The sequence below is a fragment of the Protopterus annectens genome, chromosome 6.part1 (genome assembly GCF_019279795.1).
Source record: "Protopterus annectens isolate FY-2018-M chromosome 6.part1, PAN1.0, whole genome shotgun sequence".
In the NCBI taxonomy this organism is placed as follows: Eukaryota; Metazoa; Chordata; order Ceratodontiformes; family Protopteridae; genus Protopterus; species Protopterus annectens.
In genome coordinates this window covers 441,257,125-441,283,958 of record NC_056738.1, presented here as the reverse complement: position 1 = coordinate 441,283,958, position 26,834 = coordinate 441,257,125, and the positions used below count along the sequence as shown (strand labels likewise).

At 38.0% G+C, this 26,834-nt stretch overlaps 1 protein-coding gene across 2 annotated transcripts in view; it reads right to left on the bottom strand.

Moving 5' to 3' along the window:
- The window catches only part of SPEG (striated muscle enriched protein kinase), a 2,687,905-nt gene that overhangs the window by 853,246 nt on the left and 1,807,825 nt on the right, over nt 1-26,834 (bottom strand). For both annotated transcript variants that reach the window (XM_044075871.1, XM_044075873.1), the window contains one exon: nt 6,130-6,390. In XM_044075871.1, coding sequence (XP_043931806.1) covers nt 6,130-6,390 — 261 coding nt within the window. The remainder of the gene's footprint in view (nt 1-6,129; nt 6,391-26,834) is intronic.

The following is a 26,834-nucleotide window of genomic DNA, read 5'->3' as shown; positions in this document are numbered from 1 at the left end:
GCCTGCTGAACCTTGGGGGCTGGACTTGTAAGAAATCTTTAACTGTCTGCATAAATTTTGCTTTTTCTTCCATCTTTTTTAAAATCTCTTTTGCTTTAGTGCCAAACAAGTTATCTTTGTGCAAGGGTGCATCCGGCAATTTTGATTTGACATGGTCTAGCAGGGGTTGTTCCTTAAGCCATGGATGTCTTCTAATGACAGATCTGGTGACTGTTGCCCTGCAAGAAGCTTCAAGGGCATCAAAACCACACTGCAAAGTGTGTTTAGTTACTTCACCAGCAGAATGCATTAAGTCCTGTAAATCTTTAGATTCTGCCCATGCAGGAAAGGAGGAAAATTTTTTTTTAAGGAGTTCCAAGGTATGTTGCTGATACTTAAGCATGTGGAGCTAACAATTTAGTGCCCTGACAGCAAGAGTAGCTGAAGTGTATACTTTTTTACCCCATCTGTCCAGTGCTCGGGAATCCCTGTCTGAGGGGGTGGGACTTAGCTGAGGTTGCTTTAATCCCTTTAGGCCCTTGAGTAATGATCTCAGGGTCAGCTGTAGAATTTTTTAAAAAAGATATTTGTGTAAGTCAGGGACTCTGTAGTACCTGTCTGGTTTTCTGGGAGCAGGAGGGTGGACGTCTGGAGACAAGCTGGATTCAAGGAAGACATCATCCACCACATCTAGGACTGGGGGGATGGCTAAGGCCCTGTGTTGTAGAAGGTCCAAGAACTCTCTGAGTCTCTTTTTAGACTGTGGGTAGTCTTGGCTCTCCCAATGGAAATGCTCCCTTAAGGTATGCAGGGTTTCCCCAAAGGAAAAATCCTCTGGGGGAGAGGCTGAAGAAATGGATTCCTCTGCATCAGAAGCCTCATAAGTGGAGAGTGGCTGCATGTCTTCAGAGTCACATGCATCGGATTCATCTGAGTCTTATTCAGACAAAACTACTGGACACAGATCTCTTTTCCTTTTTGAGGGAGTGGACTGGCCCCTAATCAGCATGATAAGGTCTTCTGCCATTTTAAACATTTGAGACTGAGGCAAGGGAGCAGGCGCCTGAGAATGGATAGTTGGTTTCTTGGGTGTGGTTTGACTCCTGGGCCTGAGAAACTTGGTTGTTTATGAAAGAGCATTAGTCACGAAAGAAGACGTCGGTTTATGTTGGGTTCGGTGTTGCGAATGACTTCCTCGGAAGCCGGTGCCTGCACAGTGGCTCCAGACCCATCAAAGGTAGAGATGACCGCAGGATCTTTAGATGAAGAAAAGTTCTGTGGCATACCGGACTGCGAAAAGGTCTTGGTAGCAGCCTGCAAATTAACTTTAGTGGGCATCAGGGGCTGCGAAAGTGCCTCACTGAGTTCCGGAGGACTGACAACCAGCTTAACGGAAGCATCGTTGGAAGGTTTTGTCCTGTGCATTCTGTCTCGGTCTGTCTCTGTCTTTATGTTTATGTTTTTTTGGAAGATCCGCTGTCAGATGGCTTACCGAAGCCATATGGGCCTAGACGAGTGACACGGTAAGAATGGAAGTCCCGGTGTGGTATTTGCTTTCCACAGCAAGACAATTATTAACTTTTTCTGACAGTTAGTGCAAGAAAAAAAGGATCCCCATCGGGATACTTAGCTTTTGAAGACTTCGACTTTAATTCGGAAATTAAATCCAGGTAGCGACCGACCGGCACTCGTACGAACTGCTTCTGCTTCAGGCTCCACAGCAATAAAGACTGATGTAATGGCGTCGGATGCATTCCTTTATACCACTGACTACCTGACGTCAGTCCTCAAGCAACAGCAACCGACGCAGAAATACTAAGTCTATGGTATTCGGGCCGGCCGAGGGCAACCCTGGCAGGGATAACCAAAATATGATGACTGCAACAGTGAAACACGAAGAACATTATCCTCACTGAATTATTCTCAGCACTTACTTGTATAAGACTATTTGTGGCCATGCTGCTGGGTTGATCTAAAGCTTAAGAGAAGGTGAAAGGGGAGGAGGGTATAGGAAAAGGGATGGGAAGCCCTGAATCTTGGTGTAGTCATTATTTAGCAGGGAATGATCATTTGGGGGACAGGAACCTCTTTTATTTGCTTGGGAAGCGTTATTCTCCTGTCATTTCCTTGTTATCCTGGAATTTTTGGTTTATTCTACCCATTGAATTTGGATGCTTTGTTAGGTGTGAACCTGCGAAGATAAAACATTCCAGATATCCCATGCAGCAATTTACCTCCACCATGCCATTGTTTGAGAATATAGGTAGCAGCAGGACCAAACACAAATTCAGAACTTACAGGAGGTTTCAAAATCTCATTTGTTTAAATCCTCAGAAAAAATCTGGTTATGTAACAAAGAAAACCTTCTGAATGCAACAGAAGAGGATGTATTTATAGAAATAGTGTCTGCACCTTCCACGGCACTCCTCAAAGCATGTTTCAAAACCTGAGAGTCATTAGAAACAATTCGATTTATATAACACTTCTGTTCAGCAGACAAAGATACAGCAAATTCATCTTAACTAGAAGCACATTGCAAAATTAATTTTCACATGAAAACCTGATAATTTAAAAGTCTAAAGACTAAACTGATACATTGAGTCAACTTTTTTCCTTGTGATTCTAAACACTTGCCAGTTTTATCTGGTGGTGTATAGTCAAAGGAAGCCAAGGTTCTTATTAAAGTTAGTAGATGGAGAAACTACACCTGGTTCAGCTGACATAGAAGCAAAAAGGACTACAAGATCAGAGTACGCTATGTATTTTGTCATAGCCTTTTTAGGAACTGGTTCACTAGCTAAAGGGATTTTGCAAGTATATATATATATGTATATATATATATATATATATATATATATATATATATATATATATATATATATATATATATATATCAGTATGTGTGTGTGTGTGTGTGTGTGTGCGTGTATGTATATACTAAGACCATTAACAGAGGAGGAACAACCAAAACATTTGGAATCTCATCCTCAGTAAGATCACAAACTCTACCAATCTCTTGGGTAGCTTCAGATTGTTTCCAGTCAAATGCATCCCAAAACCTAGCTAACATATCTGGAAAGATGAACCTTTGCTTGGGTTTTTGAATCTGCTCACCTTCCAAAGGGTCAGATTGCATGGCCTCAGATTTTTCATTACTGTCACCATCAGAGTCCCCATCAAAATATGTGGCATTAGATGGATCTTTAAAGTAGGTAGCCCCACAATCATAGGAGCATAGCCTCTGAGAATAGCTGTCTGTAAAATACTCTTATCTAATGACCCTATACTTTGCAATAACCTGATTGTCTGTCATATGATATGAACTAAATATCAGGGAACAGAGTATTATGTCTGGCAAGGGGTTTCTTATCCTGGACCTCTCCTTTGCCTTAAGGGTTTGGTTTGACCATATCTGAACTGGAAACTGAAGCAGCCCTGAAGGATGTGCCTGACCTCCATATCATTGAGGGCTATGGGCTCACATCAGACCATTATGGAGAGAAAGGTAAGTGGTCTGCGGGCAGGCTTAAGGCACCAACGGATTCACAAACTGTAGTCTGAGGTCTGCACGAACCAAAAAGAAAAGATAAAACTGAAGACCACAGATGAAGAATCCACTTAAAACACCAGTTTATTGCACCTCTAGCGCTTTGGCAACCACCTTCAAGGTCTGTTTTTGATGAGGTCCTTTTTTTTTTTTAGGTGTAACTGGATTGATTGTAGGGGGGTGATCAGCTGTATCACGATCCATCAAGTCAGGGGAAAAACACCAGCCAGAATAATACACTGATATTATACAGTCTGACTAAGGGCAGCAATAATAGAAAATATAAACTATGTTCTCTCACAGCAAATAGGGCTAAACTGCATACAATAAATCAGAAATAATTCATATTAGGCTAATTCAAATTGTGCTAAGCCTTGTTCTACAATCTGCACAGTGTAGGAAACAACACACACAATCACAGTACAAAGTAAAATTCACTTGTCCAAATAGTGACAAAAATCAAATATATGTCCTTAAATCAAATAGAAACCTTTTAAAAGAGTATAAACAAGCATTTAATTAGAGACTCCCTTATCAGAAATGAAATAATCTCATGCAATTAAAGGAATTCACTGTAAAATTGTGATTTAAAGATAAAAACAACTATAACGATCTTAAATCAGTAGTAAACATCATAAAAATGAGAAACAAGTACAAAAAATGCACTATTTTCCCATAAGAACTTCAAAGGGAAGCATATAAACAACAAAGCAACAGTCCCTAGTGTTCAGTTTCCTAGTACAAGTCATAAAAACACTTTCAAAAGTCCCATAACTGCTTAGAAGCACTGTTAAGAATGCAAACAATGCAGTAGTAAATTAGAATCCCATGAGGAATTAAACACAGTAGTAAATAGTAAGTATAATATAATAAAATGTTAATACATATATATATATATTACTTTTTTTAAATAAAACAGAAAACAAAAGTATATATTAATCAAAAGGAAGGGAAGTCCCCAAAGGGATCTTATGTGAGGCTAAAAGCTGTAATCCACCAATGCAGGTTAATGAGGAGATTCAGCTGCGTCAGTCCTTCAGCTGGCACTAAAGCCTGAATAACTAACTCTCTGTCACAGGGTTAGGTTTCCCCTGATGGAAGGGGCTTAACCAATCCACTATCACAGAGAGTTAGAGGGGGGATTCTGAGCTGGAAAGCTGCCAGTGTAGGTGTTTGTGCAGGCACAGAACCTATACGCCCACCAATGCATTATGAATGATGAATATCATTTGGGACAGTAGACCATGAGGACATTATGACCTAGCATTTCTCCTAGAAGGAGGGAAAGAATGTCTGATCAGAGAAGTGATCGTTTTGCTTTCATCTTGAGCATCAGGACAGAGGGCCAGATAGTATAAGTGACTTTTATTTTGCTGTCATGTAGTCCATGAGACTGCAGGGCATTAAGATCTGGCAATTTTTCTCTCTATTTTTTTTGCTCCTCAAACTAATGTTAAGGGTCCCTGTGATCGAGGACCCTGGGTGCCAAATGAGACGGTTGTGGCATGGCTGTGGCTGTGGTTCTAAAGACATGCTTCTGGAGCATTTCTCCCCGGGCCTTTGCTGAAAACAGGCTCTGTAGAGCCTAGTCGGACTTTCCCAGTCAACAAATGTTAAATAAAATAAATAAATACAATTGTGGCTCTGACACTCTCTGTCTGACACTTCCCCTCTCCTCTCCTTTCTTCAGTTTTTTTTCTTAGGCTAATTAATAACTGTCTGACTTCCTCTGGAATAGCTAAGGGCTTCAGTTACTTTTTGTCAAAAAAAAGGTGCCCAGTGGAAACTGTTTAAGACTGTAGATATCCAGTTTATCTCTTACTTGTGTAACAACATTCAGGTTTTCTATTATCGTCCGATCTTCTATACCAAGTCTAATTATGGATATTCTAGTATAAATCATCATTTTTAGCTCCATGCAGCTAACCATCAACTATACCCACAGCCTGTCCTCATTAACTGGGTATACTGAACCCACCTAGTCACCTACAGACTAATTCCACCCCATGTTTGGGGAGGGGGATTCAGGTACCTGCAGCAGCAGCATCAGGTTACTACCCAGGAGTATTTTTTCTCCTACTACTCACCATTTGTGGTGGCCAGTAACACCGTGTTAACATCAGTGCTGCACCACCTCTCACTTCTATAAGAGACTTGTTGTCAGTGGGACTAACCTTCCTACCCACAGGGAACACCACATGGTTGTTTCCCTGATCTCCATTAGGGGAATCTAGCTGTGTGAATGTGTCTCAAGCATGTGAACCTCCCCTCCCAGGATGGGCATACCTATTTGCCCTGACTGCACCATCAGGTGTTCAGGCCACTTTTCAAATTCAGGCCACCTGGGCTGTAGTCAGGGTTTTATCTCTCTCTCTATGCCACAAGTGCAAGCCAATGTAATAATTCATCATTACCATTTATCAGTTTCATCTTTTCTATATCTGTCTTCAGATTCCATTATCAATTTACACATCAGTAAAAGCAACCAGCACCAATGCTTTTTATATGGATTTTCTGATAGTACTTATTAAGAAGCAGCAAACCCTCTCCTCTTATATCAGTTATGTTTGATAAGTATAAAGCTAATAAAGGTTTTGTCTTACCTTTAGCTGTACTCAGCTTGCATGTGTATATACCGCTGTCATCCTCATGTACGGAATTTAACAACAGCTTGCATTTTTTGCCATCATAGTGCATCTTGCAGTTGAGTAGAGCTGGCTGAAGTAATTTGCCACTAGACAGCCAGTCGACATCCATATCTGGTGGGCCTGTTACCTGGCACTCAAAGAGGGCCATTTCACCAGCACTGACTGTTATATCTTGCAGTTCCGCCACAACTGCCAAACTGTGAACTTCAGGTTGAGCTAGAATAAAAATGTATAAAACAAACATTGCAGGATGGATTTTTGTTAGAGAAAGGGTTAATGTAACAATGAAAATATGAAACTACTATAAAAAAGAAATAAAGCAATGCAGAAATAATTGTTAAAAATATGGTAGAGAATGAGATGGGATATGTATAAAATTATACAGCACTGGGATATACCATAAGTCAGATGCAGTTGATTACATTTAATCATATTTTATTAAGATACATAAAACATGTAACAAATAACTTGGAAGATTACTATTACATATACAGAGGAAATTTAATTTTAAAGAGTACTGTGGAGTAAATGTCAAGAGTACAGTGCATTAACCACTAAAAGTAGTTTTTGCTTAATAGCCTGTACCGTGTTCTCAAAACAAGTCTTACAGTTTTCCATGAAAATAAGCATATGCCAGTAATAAAATATTCGCATCCTTTAATGTCCGTCCTCTTTACTTCACTCATTATTTCTTATTTCTCTTGCTTCATGCACTTATAAGAGACCATATATGCCAGAATTTAACTAAGAGTTAATCTGTTGTTTGTTTCTAATCTTTGGTTCAAAATTGTTTTTAGAAGTGCATGTATTATTTCCATATACATACAATACATTAATTCATAGAAAAAAATGCATATAGCAAGCCTGCTAAACAGTCAAATAATTCTCTGATACTATTTGAATTAAAAGGCATTAAAACTGTCAAAAGAATCAAGTTCCAGGGCTAGAGATGTGCCACACTACAACACCATATATATGAGTCTTGTCTTGTTTACTTGAAGCTCTAGGAGCTACAAAGTTGTGAGGCAAACTTGATTCTCTGTGGGTAAAATTAGAATTGTTTTCCATATACTAGATTGTTATCATTCAGATAAGTTCTGTAAGTATTTTTGTTAAGTCCTTTATAGGGCAAAAATTGTAAGTTTAAAGATTCACGCAACATTCCATTCTTGTTTTCAGGATGGAAAAAAGTTGTGTTCTATAGTAAATCCATCAGTGGCTTTGCCAGCACTCCAGAATTATTACTTTCTATGTCTGGTAGGAAGAAGAAGACCAAGGCAAGGTATTTGAAAAGACGTACTACTATGGATTCTCCAGCTAAGCAGGAAAGGCGCAATGAAACTGGCAGTAAGCAAATGTGATCCACATTATTTCACTTCCCCTGTGTACAGATCAGAATGGAATCGGTAACCAGAACAGTTAGTCTGCACATAATCAGCCAACTCTGAAACAAACATCTGACCGACATTGGATTAAACTAATGCAAGCAAGCCCTTGGACTGTCCTCCTTCTTGGAAGGAACACGGAAATCCTAAAATAATTCAAAATGTTACAGCTCAAGATTAACAGGTGCAATGATTTCTGCTGCAGCAGATTATTACTAACTGTTAGGCACTACGAGCACATCATTCACAGCACAGGCTCTACATATAATTCTTACAAAATACTATACAGAGTAGTCATATCTGCTTCTGGATAAAAAGACATTGAGACAAATGGAAACTGGTTTGGCTTAAAGTGGCCTGCAATGGCAGCTAGACTAGAACTTACTTATGAACGTATGAGACAGTGAATAACTACATCTGTTCCAGCAGATACATGTCACCCTGATTATAAAAGGAGTCTACTTGATCTAGTTCACTTTGGATGGACAATCTTCATTTCTTAAAAAAATTAAATAGTAATTGCTGTAATCTTTCTTGGAGATATTTTAATGGAGAAAGCATTCAGGAAATATATATATAAAATAAGCATATAAAAGTATATGATTATGGGTAGAAGAAATACAGTCTCAAAAACTGATTTATCTTTATTATGGCTAACATCATCTATTACCTATATCTTACAAGGAAGGATGTCAAAAGGGGTGATGCAGTCCAACAGGTATGACCAGCACAACAAAGATTATAGTTCTTACTGAAGAATTACTGTAATGCACAGCTTTTAAAAACTACCTACTTATAATTAATTTTTCCTAGACCTTTGTCTCAGAGTAAATGTTTTCAAATTTTACTACTTAAATAATATAGCATGTTTATTCTATTTTTTAAACACATTTATGAAATTATCACTTGTGACACAGGCAGACCTACATTTATATAAAAGAAAACAAACCATATTAACATAGTCACAGTTACAAACACTATACATCACATATATTCTTCTGTACAATATAATTAATCCAACATCACATGAGGTGGTCAGTTCCTGCCTTCCCTTAAACCTCATTCAGCCTCCAAAACATTATTCTGCATGCACTGTTCCCACAATTTCCATTTTTTCTATGTAATTTGCTCCTACCTTTTTCTAAATATCTCTCTTCCAGTTATTTTGTCTCAGTTGCAATATTCACTACTTCAAGTACAGGTGGTTTAGACTATGATTTCTATTTTCTAGCAATTGCTTTTTTTTTTTTGGCAGCCACCAGAATTGAACATAACAAGGCCTTGCTGTGTCAAAGCAATTCAGATCATGTATACCAGCTAAAAAATAATTTCCTTAGTTACATACATTTGCTCACTCAGTATTTCTGACAGAGTTCTTGACAGGAAATTTTTAAAGTCTGCCAACTCTTTACACTCCCAAAGCATAAGTCCCCAGTTACCTCTTTCTTCCCTATCACACCTCCAACATTTGCCATCTACCTCAGGAAAAAATTCTTCGGAGTTTACTTGTACTATAAAAATAAGCAAACATTTCCAGCCAAAAGTCCTAAATGTTCTAGACTTTGCTGCACATTTGAGAGCCATACATATGTCCTCACTTTATTTCCTTGTGGGTTGCTTATCCAATCTCTCTTCCCAAACTTTTCTAACCTTCTCTGATTGATTCCTATAGTAATAGAGCAATATTTTATATGCCCTGGTAAGTATCCCTTTTTAACAACAGCTTCTGTTCTAGATTCAACAAAAACTCTAGCAGGGCAGGACTTAGGATTCCCCTATCCTTTTCTCTTTGACTATACTCTGATTTCAATCCCCAATAGGGAAGGCAGTCTTTAGTCTGCAGTCCAAATGCATTCTTACCATGCTATTATGTTTCCCTGTTCCCAATACCTTGGTTCTTTTTCCAATTTCCTCAAGTAAATTCCAACCCCCTCTTATTTATCCTCTGCACCCCTAATTGCAATCCTCTCTATTGGCAGAATCACCTTTCTCCATTCCTGCATCACCTTAGTTCTTAGAATATGCTTTCTGCTACTTTATGATGATAATATTCTTTATGACTTTTGTTATTCTCCTTAATGATCGGTGTCTTGAAATCCCAATCTGATTGTTTCTTGAATTAAGCCCGGCTTCATCATCAATCCTTTCTCCTCTGAATTGTAGCTTTCTGTTGTGTTACATATAAGAACGTTAACTGTGTAGCTCTAAAATATCCCTTCAAATCAGGTCATTTTAAACCACATTGTTCTACTGAAGAGATCAACTTAACCCACTTGACCTTTGTACTCTCCTCCCAGATAAAATCCTTCAACTCTTTATTAATTGCTATCCACAACTTCTCCTCTAGTTGATACAAATATGCCTGACCTGTGCATAAAACTAAAGGGACTAAAAACATTTTAACAGCTTGTATCTTGCTATCCATATCCATAGATGAGAGCTTCCAGTTTCTTATTTTTTGTATCATGTTTTATTTAGTCTCTTCCAACATATCTATAACCCATCATGCTGAATACTTCACTTTATGATAACCCCATAAATATGGGTATTGCTGAATCAATTAATGTGTGGGTGCATAATTTACACCTATAGCCTTTGTTTTATCTTCATTAATTTTGTATCTCAAAAAAAAACAAACAAACTTGAAACTGTCTTAGAATGTTTCACAACTGAGATGTCCTTTTCTTGTTTTATCAGGTACAGAATAATATCATCTGCAAATAAAGTCAACCTTTCTTATATCCTTGAATTTCTGAGCCCCTAATTTTCTTTGCAAATTGTTATAAATATAAATGAACTCTCTCGAGGGACTCCTAAAAATGGAGAACATCGATATCTGTGCAGTAACTGAGACCTAGTTCAAGGCTCCAGAGAGCACCCCTGCAATACGAGGTTACAACTCTTACCAAACTTTTCGGCTACCAAACCAGGATCGAAACACTAAAGGTGGAGGAGTGTCCATATACACCAAGGATATTCACACCACCAGGTTAGTTGCCCAACACAATGCGTCTGAAATTCTCTCCAGGTGCACACTACACTGGAAGACTGCAATCCAAATTAGCTGCTACTACAGATCCCCCACCATGCCTCAAGATTCTCACTACACCTTTCTAAACATACTGGAAAATATTAATATACAACCAAACACCCTAATACTGGTGATTTTTTCAACTACCATTAACTGGAAGGAAAAACTCCTGCACACCACCACTGCCAAACGGTTCTTGGAATTCATAAATTCCAATGCCTGGATCAACTAATCCATAGTCTAGACCTGGTCATTACCAACATGGGAAATCGATGCCTATGGTCACCCCCAGTAAGGAAACCTCCATAAAAAACTTCGCTAAGGTCAACTTCATGCTACTCAAGTCAGAAGTTACAAACTTCATGACACCCATGAAGACAGGAACTGAAAGTTCAACTGCTGAGTCTTACACTAAGGCACTATATGAGCACATCCACTCATGCATGAATCATGCCATCCTAAATTGAACCAAGATGCTCTCCTCCAAAAAAAGGAAGCCAATCTGGTGGTCCCCTGCCATAAACAAACTTTACAAAAAAAAGAAAAACCCTCATAAAATCCTCCAAAGCTAGTTACGAAAATAAAATTGCCAAAGATTCCAAAGACAACCACAGGAAATTCTATAACTATGTCAAGAATCTAAATGGCAATGCTCAGATCTGCTCTGAGCTACAACAGAATGGCATTAAATATACTGATCTCAAGGATATTGCCAATATCCAGGCAGACCTTAAATGGCCCATCTCAGTACTGGAAGATTGCCAGTTTCTGGTAATAATGGCCACACAGGTAGCTAAGAATACAGCATCCATGGGACCAGATGACATCTGTACTACATGAACTACAAAATGAACTGGCACCTCACTCCACAAGGGGGATAGGCCATGGTATGTATTATCATGGAACTTATAAAGAAAGACATTGGCAACCTTAAAACACTGGACCCCACCCAGTTTTTGGGTGTGAGAAGGATCTTGTCTCCTGAACCTTACTGACTTCTTCAAATCAGTCTCACAGCCTATCTGGACCTTGCCAAGGCCTTTGACACCATCCCCACTCTGGAATCATAGATAAACTTACTGATTGGTTGCCAACTGGCTTACTGACAGAACCCACACTGTAAAAGTAGTTGACTCCAAATCCAGCTCCAGACAAGTGACAAGTGGAGTACCTCAGGGTTCAGTCCTGGGACTTCTCTTGTTTGGCATCTACTTCTCTGAAGTACTGGCTAACAAAGTTCACAGATGACTGCAAACTGGGAGCCATTATTGAATCCCCAAATGATGTGGATACTCTACAAAAGGGCCTTACAGAAACAGATGCTTGGTGCTAGAGCCATGGGCTCAAGCTCAATGCCAAGAAATGTATAGTTATAAAAACAATTATCACACAGGTGGCAGTACAGTGTGATAAGAGACTTAGGGACACAGGTGGACAGTGGTCTCACAGTGCCACAACAGTCAGGAAATCCTTCTATGTGGCACACCTCATCACTAAGGGATTTTCATCCAGTAAAAAGGAGGTCATTGTCCCACTGTACTCATCCCTCAATAGACCCATTATAAAATACAACGCCCCGTTTGGTATGTATATCTCAAGACATCTGCAACAACTGGAAAGGCTGCAGAAATACCTCACTTAAAGAATCACAGGCCGAAAGCAGATGCCCTATGCTGACTGCCTTAAAAAACTCCAGCTATACTGTGTCGCATATCGTCTACTCCGAGGCGATCTCTGCTTAACATACAAGGCCATGTCAAACCCAGAGCTGTTGGACATGCTACACTTAAAGAAATCCCAATCCCTCAGAGCCACATGCTCCAGGGATCTAAATCTTGTCATCACAATAAACAAAACATGCTGGAGGGATAGGTTCCTGACATAGAGACTAACCAGACCCTGGAATAGACATGTCAAGCAGAGCGCCTCTTTGGCCCTCTTCTAAAGGAACTTTGATGATTGGATGGGGAAAGAAAATTCACCCTGGGGATCACATCAGTCGCACTGCTAGACAGGGGTCCAGGAAAGTAAACAGTGTGGGAAGAAATAGCCAGGGAATTGTTATGGCTAGGCTTGTATAGGCCCTAGGGCTGATAGCCTAGTACCAACCTATGAACCTATGAACAAATAACACAGGTAAAAGAGGACACCCCTGCCTGGTTCCTCCGTTCAGACACAACTTATCAGGAGAGGAACTTGCTCACATTGATTTTGACCTCTCATTCCTCATATATATATTCCTAACTAGCCTTATTATTGTATTACGGAATGCAAATGGTTCCATTGCCTGCTCATAGAATCTCAGCTTATTCTGTCGAATGTTTTCTCTGCATCCAGACCTACCAAAAACAGCAGTATTTTCTTGCATTCTGCTTCCCTGTGGATCATCATTGTTCTAATAATGTTGTCAAATATTTACCTTATCTCCACAAAACCACATTGATCCACATCTATCAATTTTGTCACCACCTTGCCATTCTTGCCATTATAGACAAACACTTTATGACCGTGGTTTAAAATTGAAATGGACCTATATTGATTTATTTATTTATGTGACATTTGTTTACTGGGATAGTCCAACTGAGCACAAGCCCATTTTCAGCAGAGGACTGGGGGGAAAAGCCCTAAAAGATACAAGTAACAAAAGACATAAATTATAATCTTATTCAGTAGTAACATAAACAAAAGAACAGAATTTATAAAAAAAATACATATACAAAGTTATACATAGAAAGGCATATATAAAAAATATAAGTGGTACATAAAAGTACAAGAAAAAAAGTTTGTTTCATGTGTTATATAATCATGAATTTATAAAGATGTGACTATGTCATTTTTTCTAGTATGCAAAGAACTGTACATGGTGTAGGTGAGAAGTTTGGGTAAAATTAATTTATTAGGGTGACAGTGAAAATATTGGACAGAGTATCTTGACAGTGAAAGTAAGGTGATACTGGTGATGAGTTTATAGGTGAGATAAGATAGACATATATATCAAGTAGACAGAAAAGATTTACAGAGGAAGATAATTAAGTTAAGTAAGAAAAAACAATACAGCTGAATGTCAGCCAAGAGATAGACAAAAGGGAAAGACAGTCAACCAGAAGTTAGACAAGAGTAGAGCCAAGAATTAGATAGATAGGACTTTAGAAGTATTTTGAACTGTGAATGATTGGCAGTGGTTAGGATGTGCTGCGGAGTTAAGTTCCAAGTCATGGAGATTCGATTAGAGTAGAGAGCATCTCCAAAGTGATTGTTAGTTTGTATGACTTATAATAGAAGTTTGTTAGAAGATCTCAAGTGTCTTCTATTTGATTGAGGCTTAAGTAGATTATGGAGTGCTGGACACTTGTCAGACTGGTATATTACGCCACTTGCCTTTTTAAGTTGGGTGAAAGTTAGGTAATTAGTTAACTCGAGCTAATTTAGTTGGCGTAAGGCAGTGAAGTGATGGTATCTATATGGTGAGTTGGTAGCAAATCTGGTAATCTTTTTGTAACAAGCGTCTAGTTTTATTAAATCTGTTTTCTTCAGATTGGTGAAGATAGGAGAAGCATAAAGAAGAGTAGAGAGTAGATGAGTCCTGGCAATAGATTGTCTTGTGGAGTTGGTGAGGCAAGGTTTAATTTTGTAAATTGAATCTAGTTTAATACGACTTATTTACAGTAAGAGACAAGTGTTTGTCAAATCTCATGTTATTAGCAATTATAACCCCAAGTAGCTAAGTGTGTGATACAGGTTCAGTCTTGGAATTGTTATAAGTATATATCTGAAAAGGGGAATGCAGATCTGAAGTTTTGTTACTTGAAAAAAATCATACGTTTAGTTTTGTTGTGATTCAGGATTAACAGAGTGAGAGAGCCAAATACACAAATTATGGTAAATAACAATCTATATTATACCTTATCTAAATTAAATAAATTCAATCCTAACTTTTTGCCTATATGTCCCCATTGTCAGGATCAAACAGCTGATATCTTGCATGTCATGTAGAACTGTACTAAGATACACAACTTATGGTGATCCTTGAGATTAAGATTAGAGAAGATGGGATATGAAAAATCAACCCTTACATGGGAGACATATTGCACATTAACATCAATCAACTTCCAAAAATATTAAAACGTTTTTTTTTTTTTTTTTTTTTTAATTATTTATTTATTTTTATTTTTTTTAAATATTCTCTTTATTGCAAATTTTCAGTAAATACAATTACATGAATGTCTACAAAAAAGAAAAGTACAGAAAGAGAGAAAAAAAAAGAAAACATTACAAAACCATTGAGTATTTACATAAAGGACATGTACACCAAACAGAAACTATATACAGTCATACATTGCCCAGAACAAGCTATATACATCATGAACAGCATGGTAGAATCTAACGGTATCTACGAAAGGAAAGTATTCATTTTAAATATATGATCAGATAAAATTCCCTAAAATTCCTTAATAATTGGCTTGTGCTTAATATTGTGGAACAAGAATTTATGTGCCTTGAGGTTTTTAATAGCTATATCTTTAAAACCTTCCCAAGAAAGGGAGTGTCTGTTCTTCCAATTTAAGGAGATATAATATTTGATTAACATAAAGATAGGTATCAAAACCTTATATTTCCTTTCAGATAAACCAGGAGGTGGAATATGAAGGATGGTAAATTCCCATGAGAGGGTGGATTTTTCATAGCCAATTTTCTCAAGTATCACTCTCAAAGCACACCAAAGCTTGTAGGAACATTTGCAACTCCAAAACAAATGAAGAATATCATCAGTTTGGTTCGAGCAATATTGACATTTAGGGGATTGATTAGGAAAGATTTTACTAAGGACCTCAGGAGTAAAGTACTCATTGTTCATTATCATCAGTTGAGTATATTTCATCTTTTTAAAGGGTATAGATTTAGAGCTTAGACTTATAGCCTTTGAGATTAGGTTTTGGTTTATAGTAGGGTTAATCTTTAACCAATACTTAGAGAAATTGAGTTTGTTCTGATATTTAAGTGACATAATAACCTTGTAAGAATTTGAAGTCATTTTTTTCTACTGAGAAGGAGTTTCCTTAATGTTTTACAGGTTGAGATATCTTTGTCTGAGACCAAGGGGTGCTCCAGATACTTTCGTACCATCTCTCTAATTTGTCGTAACATAATCAAGTACTTTTTGGGCAAGTTCAGATTAGTTTTTAGGCTAGAAAGTGTCTGATGTCTGAATGGGAAGAGATCAGAAATAGAGGTGTTCAGAAGAAGGGGGTATTGCTCCAAGTTTAACATGCGCCCATTTAATTTAAGGTTAGGGTTAAGATGAAGTGGTTGTAAGGTATTATATGAGTGAGTCAAATTCAAAGAGTTGAAAAGGGCCTGGAGGGACTTTATGTTAAATAATAAACTTTTTGTTCGTTTTAGTATGCCTATGTTTGCTTCATTTAGAAATGGGAGTGCTGCAGGGTTAAATTTTAATGTTTTAACGTAGTTATTATACAGAATCACCCATGTCGGAGCCCACAAAGGTTGAGCCTTGTGGTAGGAGGCTATATTAAATATTCTACTTCCATTGATTCTCTCATAGTAGGTTTTAAAATCAGGTAGGCCAAGTCCACCTTGCTCCTTAGGATAGATGAGTTTTGTATAACTAATCCTAACAGATTTAGGGGCCCACATAAATTTTGAAATAGTCGATATAATATTTTTAAAAAAATTGTTATGCAAAATGCTGGTGGTTGCATAAAACAGGTATAGAAGTCTAGGAAGAATATTCATCTTAATAATTGTAGTTCTGGCCAAAAAAGGGAGCTTAAGCCTAGACCATCTACTGATATCATTTTGAACATTAGACCAGTACTTGACTACATTATCCTGATAGTAATTATGGTTTCCTTGAGAGAAGTATATACCTAAATAGTGCAGCTGATCCTTAGTTTTGATATCTGTTCTTGAAATTATATTAGGCATCATAGAGTGGATATTTAAGGGGAATATTAGGGATTTTTCTCTATTAAGTTTATAGTTTGCGAGGTTGGAAAAGAAATTAATGGAAGATAATATTTTATTTGGGTCAGAGCCGGGGAGAGTGAAATATATGTTTAGGTCATCTGCATATGCCGATAGAGAAATATTTGAGTTATAAATGATAGGGGGATGATGGAAAGTAGCTTGTTTATTAAGCATGAATAATGGTTCCATATGTAAGTTAAAAAGAAGTGGGGAAAGGGGGCAGCCCTGCCTGACCCCGTTAACAATTTTGATTCTGTTAGATGATTGTTTATTGATTTGTAGAGTAGTGTACGCTATGGAGTAAAGGGTTTTTATTTTGCCTATAAATGAATTTGGGATGTTAAAGAAAGGTAAGGAGTCAAATAAAAATTTTGTACTCAGGCGATCAAAAGCCTTAGAGGCATCTACCGCTAAGGCGTAAATAGGGAGGTTGCTTAAAGTGGATAGATAAATCATAGCTTCCAGCGATAAGGTCTGGTCATTAGTTTGCCTACCCAGGATAAAACCAGATTGTTCGGAAGAGACAATAAATGGAATAACAGCTTTCAGCCTATTAGCTAAGACCATGGCCAAAATTTTCATATCCAAATTAATTATAGATATGTGTCTGTAGCTCCCAGGGTTTTTAGGATCCATATTATGTTTAAGAAGAAAAATAGTTCTAGAAGCGTTTAAATGAATATCTTTAAATCCGTTGGAAGTAATATAATTAAACAACAATAACAACACTTTGGAGATTTTCATAATGAATGCTTTATAAAATTCAGCCGTAAACCCATCGGGGCCAGGGGATTTGTTAGGTTTAAGGTTATTTATGACTGATATAATTTCTTGTGTATTATTGTCTCTCTCTAGGAATTTATTTTGTCTCTCCGTTAGTTTGGGAAATGTTAAGTTATTAAGAAAAGATTGTATTTCTGTTTCACTTACAATGTTTTCGGTGGGCCCATAGGTTTGAGTGAATATATTTTCAAATATTTTAATGATTTCATTAGATTTCTGGAAATCATTGCCTTGATAATGAATCTCAGGTATAAATGTAGAGGTTTTACTTAGGTTGATCACCCTGGCCAAAAATCTAGAGGGACAATGTATTAAATCTGCATATATGGCCAACGATTTAATCTCATGGAAACTCAGGCTATCTGCTTGCAGGGAAATTAGTTCTTTTTGTAAATGGATCATACGTTCTTCCAAAAACGGGGTGTGTTTTTCTTGAATCTCAGTTTCTGTTTTATGAAGCTGAGAAGTTAAGTCTCGTTCTTTTTTGTTACGGAGTTTTTTATAGTATGAGGCTTTGTTAATAAGGAAACCCCTGATCATTGACTTAATCGCGGCCCATTCACAGTCTAAGGGAGATTGGAAGGAGTCACTAGATTTAAGAAATTCATCAAGGTATTCTTCAATTTGAGAGGTAATATCCTCTCTCCCAAGAAGGTTGGGGTTCATTCGCCACCAGATAACTGTTCTGTTTGTTGGACCTTTGATGTGTCGGTGAATACATAGGGAGATCTTGGAATGATCGGAGAGAGATCTAGGAGATTGGTTAAAGGAGATATCCAATCTATGAAAGACCAAGGAAATAAGAAAAAAGTCTATTCTAGACCAACTTTTGGCGCAATTAGAAAAGAAAGTGAATCTATTCTTTTTCTGAGCAGGATCCAGATATATACTCGGGTCAAATAGGTTAAAATCTTCTTTCAGTTCAGTTAAGGCTTTATGAGCAGAGAAATTAAATCTAGCCTTGGGATTCGATCTATCCATTTTGGGGTCCTGCACCGAGTTCCAATCTCCACCCACAATATAGTAGTGGTTGGGAAATAAGGTGAGGAGGTTGTATAACTTCATGAAAAAAATTTGTTGAGAAGTACAAGGGGCATATATGTTGATAAGGAGAATAGGTTTATCTAAAAATAGGGTATGTTGTAGTGAAGTAACACCATCTACCCTCATTATCTGAACCCATCTTTACTATATTTAGCAGAAAACTATTTTTGATGATAATGGCCACCCCGGCACTATTAGAAGTGCCTCCTGAGGCTATGATCTTTTTGATCCAAGGCCTCGATTTATCTTGTTCCCATTGCTGATTCAACAAATGCGTCTCCTGAAGAAAAGTAATATTAGCGGTAGATTTAAGAGTCAGATGCATAAAAAGTTTTTTTTATTAGGTGTTTGTAACCCTTTAATGTTCCAGGATTCTAAGTCCCACATCTTCTAGCTAAGTTAAATAGGTTAAGTATAGCATATGTATTGGGGAATTAAAACTACACTGTTCATTACTGTGGTACTGTAGCATGACCATGAGGGCAAGTATGATAAATCCTTCCTGCTTAAACCCGGTGCCTACCCACCTCCCCCTAAGCCCAGAAGGGTCTGGGAAAATGAGGTAACATAGCCTTGATCCCACCCAATGAGTGAAATGCATTATTCCCAGAGAATAAATCCTAAAACTCCATGAACAGAAATGCATAGCAAACCCATGCAGTGCTTAAACATACTTATAGCTCCGCCATAGTAAAAGAATTCATGAGGGACTAGTCAGTAACAGAAATTAATTTACATCTTATAGAATACTATTGTGATTTCACAAATGAGCTTATATATGTTTGAAATGAGGCTCTCATTATAATCGGGGGGGGGGACTTCCCCCATTAGGGTATATGTAAACTTAGGAAACTATTACTGGACCTAGTACCAGAGCCTTATAACTGGCCCTAACAAGAATGAAACACGCCTTGAACATGCTTCCTTCCATCAAATTATTTACAACAGTAAAGTTAAGCTCACAAAATAGACTTCACAAGAGACTCCATCTATCTTTCCCCAACCGCCATTAGGATATAACAGGAATCCTTGAACAAAGAGTATTATCATTTTCTTCAGCACACTACAAGTCTCTTTTCTAAACCTCTGTTTGAGAGTTATAAACCTTCTGCATAACCACGAGATTCCAATTCTTCCCCAAAGACTTATTAACATTAAAGTAATGATCTGACTAGCTAAAATAATACTTCACCTAAACCCATGTTCCGCAGGTGTTAGCCTATATACCCCATGGTCAAAACTGGAGTAATGATGAAACTTTAGGAACCTATGATAACGTTAATCTGTCCTCCAGGATCAGTAAATGCATTAATAATGCTGTCCTCTAAAAACTTGCTTGTGCCCTTTTATGTAATAATGACCTCTTGCCTGTGCTCATATGCATGACAACTCATCCGGTCTTATTAATTCGCTCCCCCAACATACATTATGTACATATTGTCTCCAAAAAGGGGGGGGGGTCTTTTCCCTTAAATACACTAAACACCTCTATTAAGAGCGAGAGGTATGAAGTAGATTCAAATTTGCTGTATATTTCCTAGGTACATACACAGCGGATCCTTTCCGTTAACAGGGTAACATATTAAAGAAAGAGAGATATAACTGCCAAGTGTGTCCTGAGAGGCATCACCAATGTTTACATATGCCCTCACACTCTGAGCGGTTGTTGCTAATTTGTTCAGACCTTCCTCAACAGTTGTAATGCACAATTCTCTCACAGATCCCTAATTTTATGAATGAAATTCCTCACACGCTCTGGAAGAGGGGGAGTATTTCATTAACGATTGATAAAAGCTATCGTAAACAGCTTACTCCCATTTAGGAAGTAGGAGGGAAGTTTGTTATACCTGACCCTGACAATTACTCCCTTCAATTCATCCCTAGCATTGCTGAAAATGTGAAAACACTGCCCCTAGCAATCAACATAAATTTCTAAAGGCGAACATGACCTTACTTCCATACAAAATATCGACGATAGTGCAGACAGTTTTATTATTTATGATGCTTCTAAAAAGTCTAGTGGCACTGTCTGTTTAAGAAGACCATCCCACGAAAAAGTGAAAAAAAAAATTAAGGCAGCGCATGACTGCTAGATAAGCAGCAGTGACCTGTGTGGGAAGCGTGCTATTAATCGGACACAGTATCTGTCATTAAAAGGCATCTGAGAGGGTTAGTGCTGGAAGACTCGTAACCTCGACATACATATCTCTCCAGATAGCGATTACTTCCACAGACTGTAGAATGAAATCTCGAGATTACGTACCAAGTAGCTCTCAGGATGCCTCATAAGCGCTAGGGGGTTATATGCCTTTAAGAAACCACTGGGATCAAGGGAGATTAAGAGGTCAAAGTATCTTCAGAAGATTAAACAACATGGCGACGACCTTGGAGGGCAGGGTTAAACCATAGGATACCACGAGGGTAATGGACCTTACAATTCCAAAGCAGAATAATGTGATGGCATCGAAATGACCAGCTAGCGAGGTAAGTTAGTGATTCAAGCAAATTAAGATAATACTGATACTGATCCCTCCACTCGATCTGCAGGACATAAATTACATCTTTTGCATTGTTTGGTCCGGGCACTCGTTAAATGCTTTCTTAAACACCTCAGTTGCTTCGTTGTAGTTCTGTGCCGAGAGCTGAACACCCTGGTGAGAGAAAGTGAGGGTGTTGGGATACCGCATTTGAAATCTAATTTGCTTTTTGATTAGATAGGCGCAGAAGGGAGCTAGTTTCTGCCTCTCCAGTTTAATTGGGGTTGGAAGGTCAGGAGAGAGAAATATTTTTGAGCTCTTCCATTCTATGCATTTTTTTCTCCTTGCTGCTATTGTTAGTTTGCTCACATGCTGGTAATTTAGGATCTTAACATATACAGGTCTCGGTTTGAAATTGTCATTAGCTGGTCTTAAGGCTCTGTGGGCACGTTCTATTATTATTTTATCCGAAAGAGGTTCTTTGTCCAGGAATAAAGAAAATATTTCAGAAATGCTCTCCAGTAAATCCATTTGTGTAATATGTTCCGGAATGCCTCTAAGGATGAGGTTATTACGTCTGGATCTGGCTTCGAGGTCTATTAATTTCTGTTTAATGTTGTTTATGCTTGTGTCATTATTTTTTTGATCTTTTTGTAACTGATCAATTTTAACCTCATTGTCCAGCACCCTTGCTTCTGTTTTATCCATTCTGGTTAAGATCCTATCAATGGATTCATTAAACATTTTGAGCTGTTGTAAGAGGCTTTGAATTGCTGTTTGAATGGGTTGCAGAGCAATCTTTAACTCCTCCATGTTATTGGAATCATTTTTTCCCTTAGATGATGATGGTGTTGATTTTGGTGCCTCTTGTTGCTTAGCAGTTCTGGCCCTTTTCGAGGTTACCTCTTTTTCTGGAGATGTTATAGTTGAAAATTTTGCTTTGGTGATTTGGGTTTCCATATGATCCAGCTCCTTTGACATGGTTGTATATACTTTTTAATGCCTTTTTATTCACAGGAGAAGGAAGGCCTCTGAGGTCCAGAGCACATGTATTTCGGGCAAGCAGTAGAAGAGACAGACAGATCAAGCACAATCCTTCAAATTAGTCCCTCAAAAGCCTTCTCAAGACGCTGGTAGACTCATCAGGTAAGATTCTTGACACTTCAGTGAGGTTATTATTAATTGAAAAGTCTCTCGTCCCTTAAAATTAGCTGTTTTATTACAGGTAAGTGGCAGAGCTATGTGAAAACACTGCTTATAGGATGGCAGCCATTTTGTTCTCCCCAAAACATGTTTTTATTACGATGTGTGCCCTTATTAAATTCTTTATTACAAAGAATTGGAAGTTCATGTCACCAATTACATGGGAACATTTTAGCAATCTTGCTATCAAATATATCTCATCTCACAAATTAGTTTATTCAAAAACAAAAAAAACGCTATTACCAAAATATTGGGGTTACTTACTAGATATAATTCTTGACAAATAAAAATCACCCACAAATTGACATGGAAAGCTATCCCTTTAATAAGAAATGAAATGTAGTATAACCAGTTTTCTTGCATCTTCCCCCTTCTCTTAGTATATGTGTATCTAGATATTTTCCCCAACCATACAATAAATGGTTGAATTTCTATCTTTACTTTCTATATAGACTATCCCCATTCCACTATCCCTTATGAGACCAAATGAACATAAGAATTCTGATACTCTACTTGACGATGTAGTGACTTCTAGTGTATATATTGTGTGTGTGTATATATATATATATATATATATATATATATATATATATATATATATATATATATATATATGTGTGTGTGTGTGTGTGTATAATTTTCTCAGAACGAGATTGTTGTCTGTTTTCTTTACATATGTATTTGTATTGTTTATTTGTGTTTTTGAGTTATTGTATTTTTGTTATTATTTGGAAAAAAAGAAAATTGAAATAAAGAGATTTTGGAAAAAAAAAAGAGTGAAAGTGCCAGGATTCTGATGCTGTGAAGGAAAATTGGGTTATTTTTATGAGTTTAGAGAGTGAGGGGGCAGAAAACATAAGTGTGAAATCATCTGCGTACTGTAAAATTGTGAGTGGTACTGTGGAGCCTGTTGATGAAAATGTTAAATAGGAGTGGACTCAAGATAGAACCTTGTGGAACAAGTAGAGGATAAAGCACAATGCCATTTTACAGCTTGTTGTCTGCCAGATAGGTAACTATGGAACCATGTGAGGGATGTGTAGCTTAAATTAAGGGATGAAAGTTCATTAAAAAGCTTTTGGTGGCAGACAGTAGTGAATGCATTAGACATGTCTAGGAATATGGAGAAGAACAGATAACCTTCATTTCTGTATTGGTTGATGGTGTTTGTGAAGGTTAGGAGAGCTGGAGTGATACTGTAGCAGCTGGAAGTCATGTTGGGGAATTAGTCAAAAGGTTATTGGATAGCAAATAGTTCAGGAATTGGGAATGGATGCATTTTTCTAAGATTTTTGATAGTGGAGATAAGATTGCTATTGACCTAAAATTAGAAAGTTCTGTACATGTCCCTCCTTTATGAAGTGGTGTATGTAAGCTATTTTCCAGATTTTTGGAACATACTGTTCAATTATGGAACGACTGATCAAAATGGAGACTACTGATACAAATGCAGACTGGATAGGTAATAGTGTCAAATAAAGCTGGATCTGATGGGTCTTTACTGTCTTTAGGTATTACAGCCATCAAAGCTTTTTTTCAGTATGTTGTTTCTTCCCCTCCTTTTAAAAGACTGTTAAGCAAAACCTTCCAGGGGCTCCCTATTGAAATGTTGGCACTTAAAATGCTGAGTGCTGAAAAGCCAAAAAAAGGATGACAACATAGGAGAAGAGTGAATCTTGAAAACTGCTCTGCTCTTTAAAACTTTCTTCCACATCCTAAACTTATGTATACCAACTCCAAGATCACCATACCTCTGAGAAAAGGGAATATTCTGAGAAATGGCATCTCAGACTTAGTATGTGTAAGGCTGTTTTTTCAGCCATTCAGTTTCTGGTTTTTGGGACTCACTCTAGTGGGTCCTTACATTTCAAATGGTTACCCCTTCCAAATCTTTATCATTTTCTTCCCTCCTAGCTTCCAAACTTCCACCAGAATATCATCTATTAATGGAGACTTTTCAGCAGACTGATTATATGCCACCATTTTATCTCATCTCCTATCTTAAGTGTTGATTGATGAGCCACATCCACTTTTAACCTTGGTATATTTAAGGCTTCCATAAATATTTCCAGTTTTGCTTTTTCTCTACTTTATACAAATTTTCATAAAAGTTCCAAAATATTGCAAATACCTATAAAGGATCACTGTTTATTTTTCTTGTTATATGCTCCCTAAGTTTGGCAACAACCTTTCTACTTTCTGTTGCTTACGTTGTGCTGAAAGTTTTTGTGCTCAAGTTATTATAAAAAAAAGTTATGTCCTTACCATAATTTTTCTATCTGTGTTGTCGATCTTCATTCATTCTTGACAGATGGGGACTTGGTTCTGACCTCTTGGAACCAACTCAGCCATTAAACAGATTGCACCAGCCAAAAAACTCTTGAGCTAAGGCTCAACACACAATCCCTCTCTCTCCATTACCTCAGATCAAGTTTGCAGCCAGGTATAGAAAAGACAGAAGCCCTGTCTAAGGTAGAACCCTGCAAACTCCCTGGACAAATGTCCGATCCTCCAGAAGTCCTTTGGAGGGGGCAGGAGGGTGGCATGTCAAGAATGAATGAAAACAGACAACACAGATGGAATGTTATGGCAAGGACATAACTTCTTTATCTGATGTTGTCAATCTTCATTCACAGTCCCCAGCTATTTTAAATCCTGGGTGGGAAGGAAGCATAGAGCCAAAGGATGCTCTTCCCCTGGAGACCATATCAAATTTGTAATGAGTGATAACGGTATGAGGACTGGCCAAAGCTGCAGCTGCACATCTTTCTTCCATGGAGGCCTTGGAATAAAAGAGAGCTGAAGTGGATACAAATATGGTGGAATGCGCTCTAACTGAAGGAGGTAGTTTGAGTTTATTCTGATTGAAGACAAAGGTAACACAGTCCCTAAGCCATCTTGATAAGGTAACTTTTGAGACCAGTTTATCCAATGTGGGTCCTGAAAAAAATACAAATAATTGGACTGATTTCCTAGAAAGTTTTCTTCTGTTCAGGTAAAAACATAACTGTCTGTAGACATCCAGCAAGCAGTATTCACCTTTATTTGGAAAGAAGACTGGCAAGTCTATAGAGTGGTTAATATTTGATTCTGATACCTCGTTGGGGAGAAAGGATGGATTAATTCTTAGCGACAATCTCTCCTTGTGAAAAATGATATAAGGATGTCTCACACATAAAATCTGTAATTGAGAAATTCTCCTGGCAGATATGACAACCACCAGGAAGAGGGTTTTCCAAGACAAAAATGTGAGGTCACAAGTAGCTGCTGGCTCAAAGGGCTGTCAAACTAGACACTGTAGAACTAGAATCAAATCCCATGGTGCTATAGGAACTATGAAGGGGGTTTAAGATATAAAGCACCTTTAAGAAAAATTTTGCATAAATGATGAGTGAACAATCATCATATCCTTTATAAAAATTGGAAATAGCTGATGATTGGATGTTAATTGTGGAAGTAGAGGGTCCCGATTCAAATAGCAATGCTAAATATTCCAGGACCTTATCAACCGATGCTGAAAAGGGGTCTATGTGCTTAGTACAGGCCCAAATTGAAAATCTCTTCCATTTCCTAAGGTAAAGTTTCCTAGTGGATGGATTATGGGAAGCCAGAAGAATCTTTTGTACTGAGGAAGGTATGTTATTCTGTCTGGCAATTACATCCACTTAAGATTGTGGAGACTGGAATGCACCAATCCCTGTGGGTGGGACAACAGGTCCGGAGCTTGGTCAAGAATCTAAGGACAGTGAACCAGGTGAGGTCAAAGGAAGGGGAACCAGACCTCATGGGGCCAGTACAGTGCAAAGATAATTACTTTGCTTCTCAACCTTTGGGCTTTACTCAAAAATGGGAGATTAGTGGAGTAGGGGGAAAGGCATGAAGTTGTCTCAGGGGCCAGTCGAGGAAAAGCTCGTCTCTTGGGACTCTCCATGCAGGGGAATTAGGGCAAAATAACTGCTGCATTTATTGTTTATTGGAGAGCTGAAAAGATTGCAGCAAGTCTGGCCCCAGTGATGAAAGATCTTCATCACTATGTTGTGACTGAGAGACCACTCGTGAGGCAGGAGGAAGCATCTGCTTCATTTGTCCGCAATCAAGTTGGAGTTTCCCAGGATATGCATTGCTATCAGAAAGCGGTTGAAAGCAATATCCCATTGCCAAATCCTGTGGGCTTCCCAACATAGGGGGTAGGATCTGGCTCCCTCCTGCTTGTTGATGTACCAGACTACTGACATTTTGTCTGACTGGATTGCAAATGTCCTGGAAGGAAGGACAGACTGAAATGCTTGCAGTGCTAAAAGCACTGTCCTCAATTCTAGGACATTGATGTGCAAATTGGCCTCTTGTTGGGTCCAAGTGCCTTGAACAGTCTTTCCCAGAAAATGCCCCACCCCCATCACATTTGGGAAGCATCCATGGTCACTTTGGCTTTGGCAGACAGGGAGAAACAGTGCGACCACATAAGTTTTCTTCTGACTTCATCCTGCAAGATAGATCCTTTTTACAGTGATTTGTTATCAGAATTGGATGAGATATCAAGTGAGTTAGAATTGACCATTGTGACACCAACAGCCATTGCAGCAGCCTCATGTGATACATTGGTAGGGGTACTAAGGTTATAGTTGCTGCCATGGTTCCCAGAGTTTGAATTACCAGGTGAGCAGGAACCTTAATTCAGGAAATGATTGTCTGAACTTGTGACCTTAGTTTTTGCAGCCATGTGTTGGGGAAGGGAGGCTACACAAGACA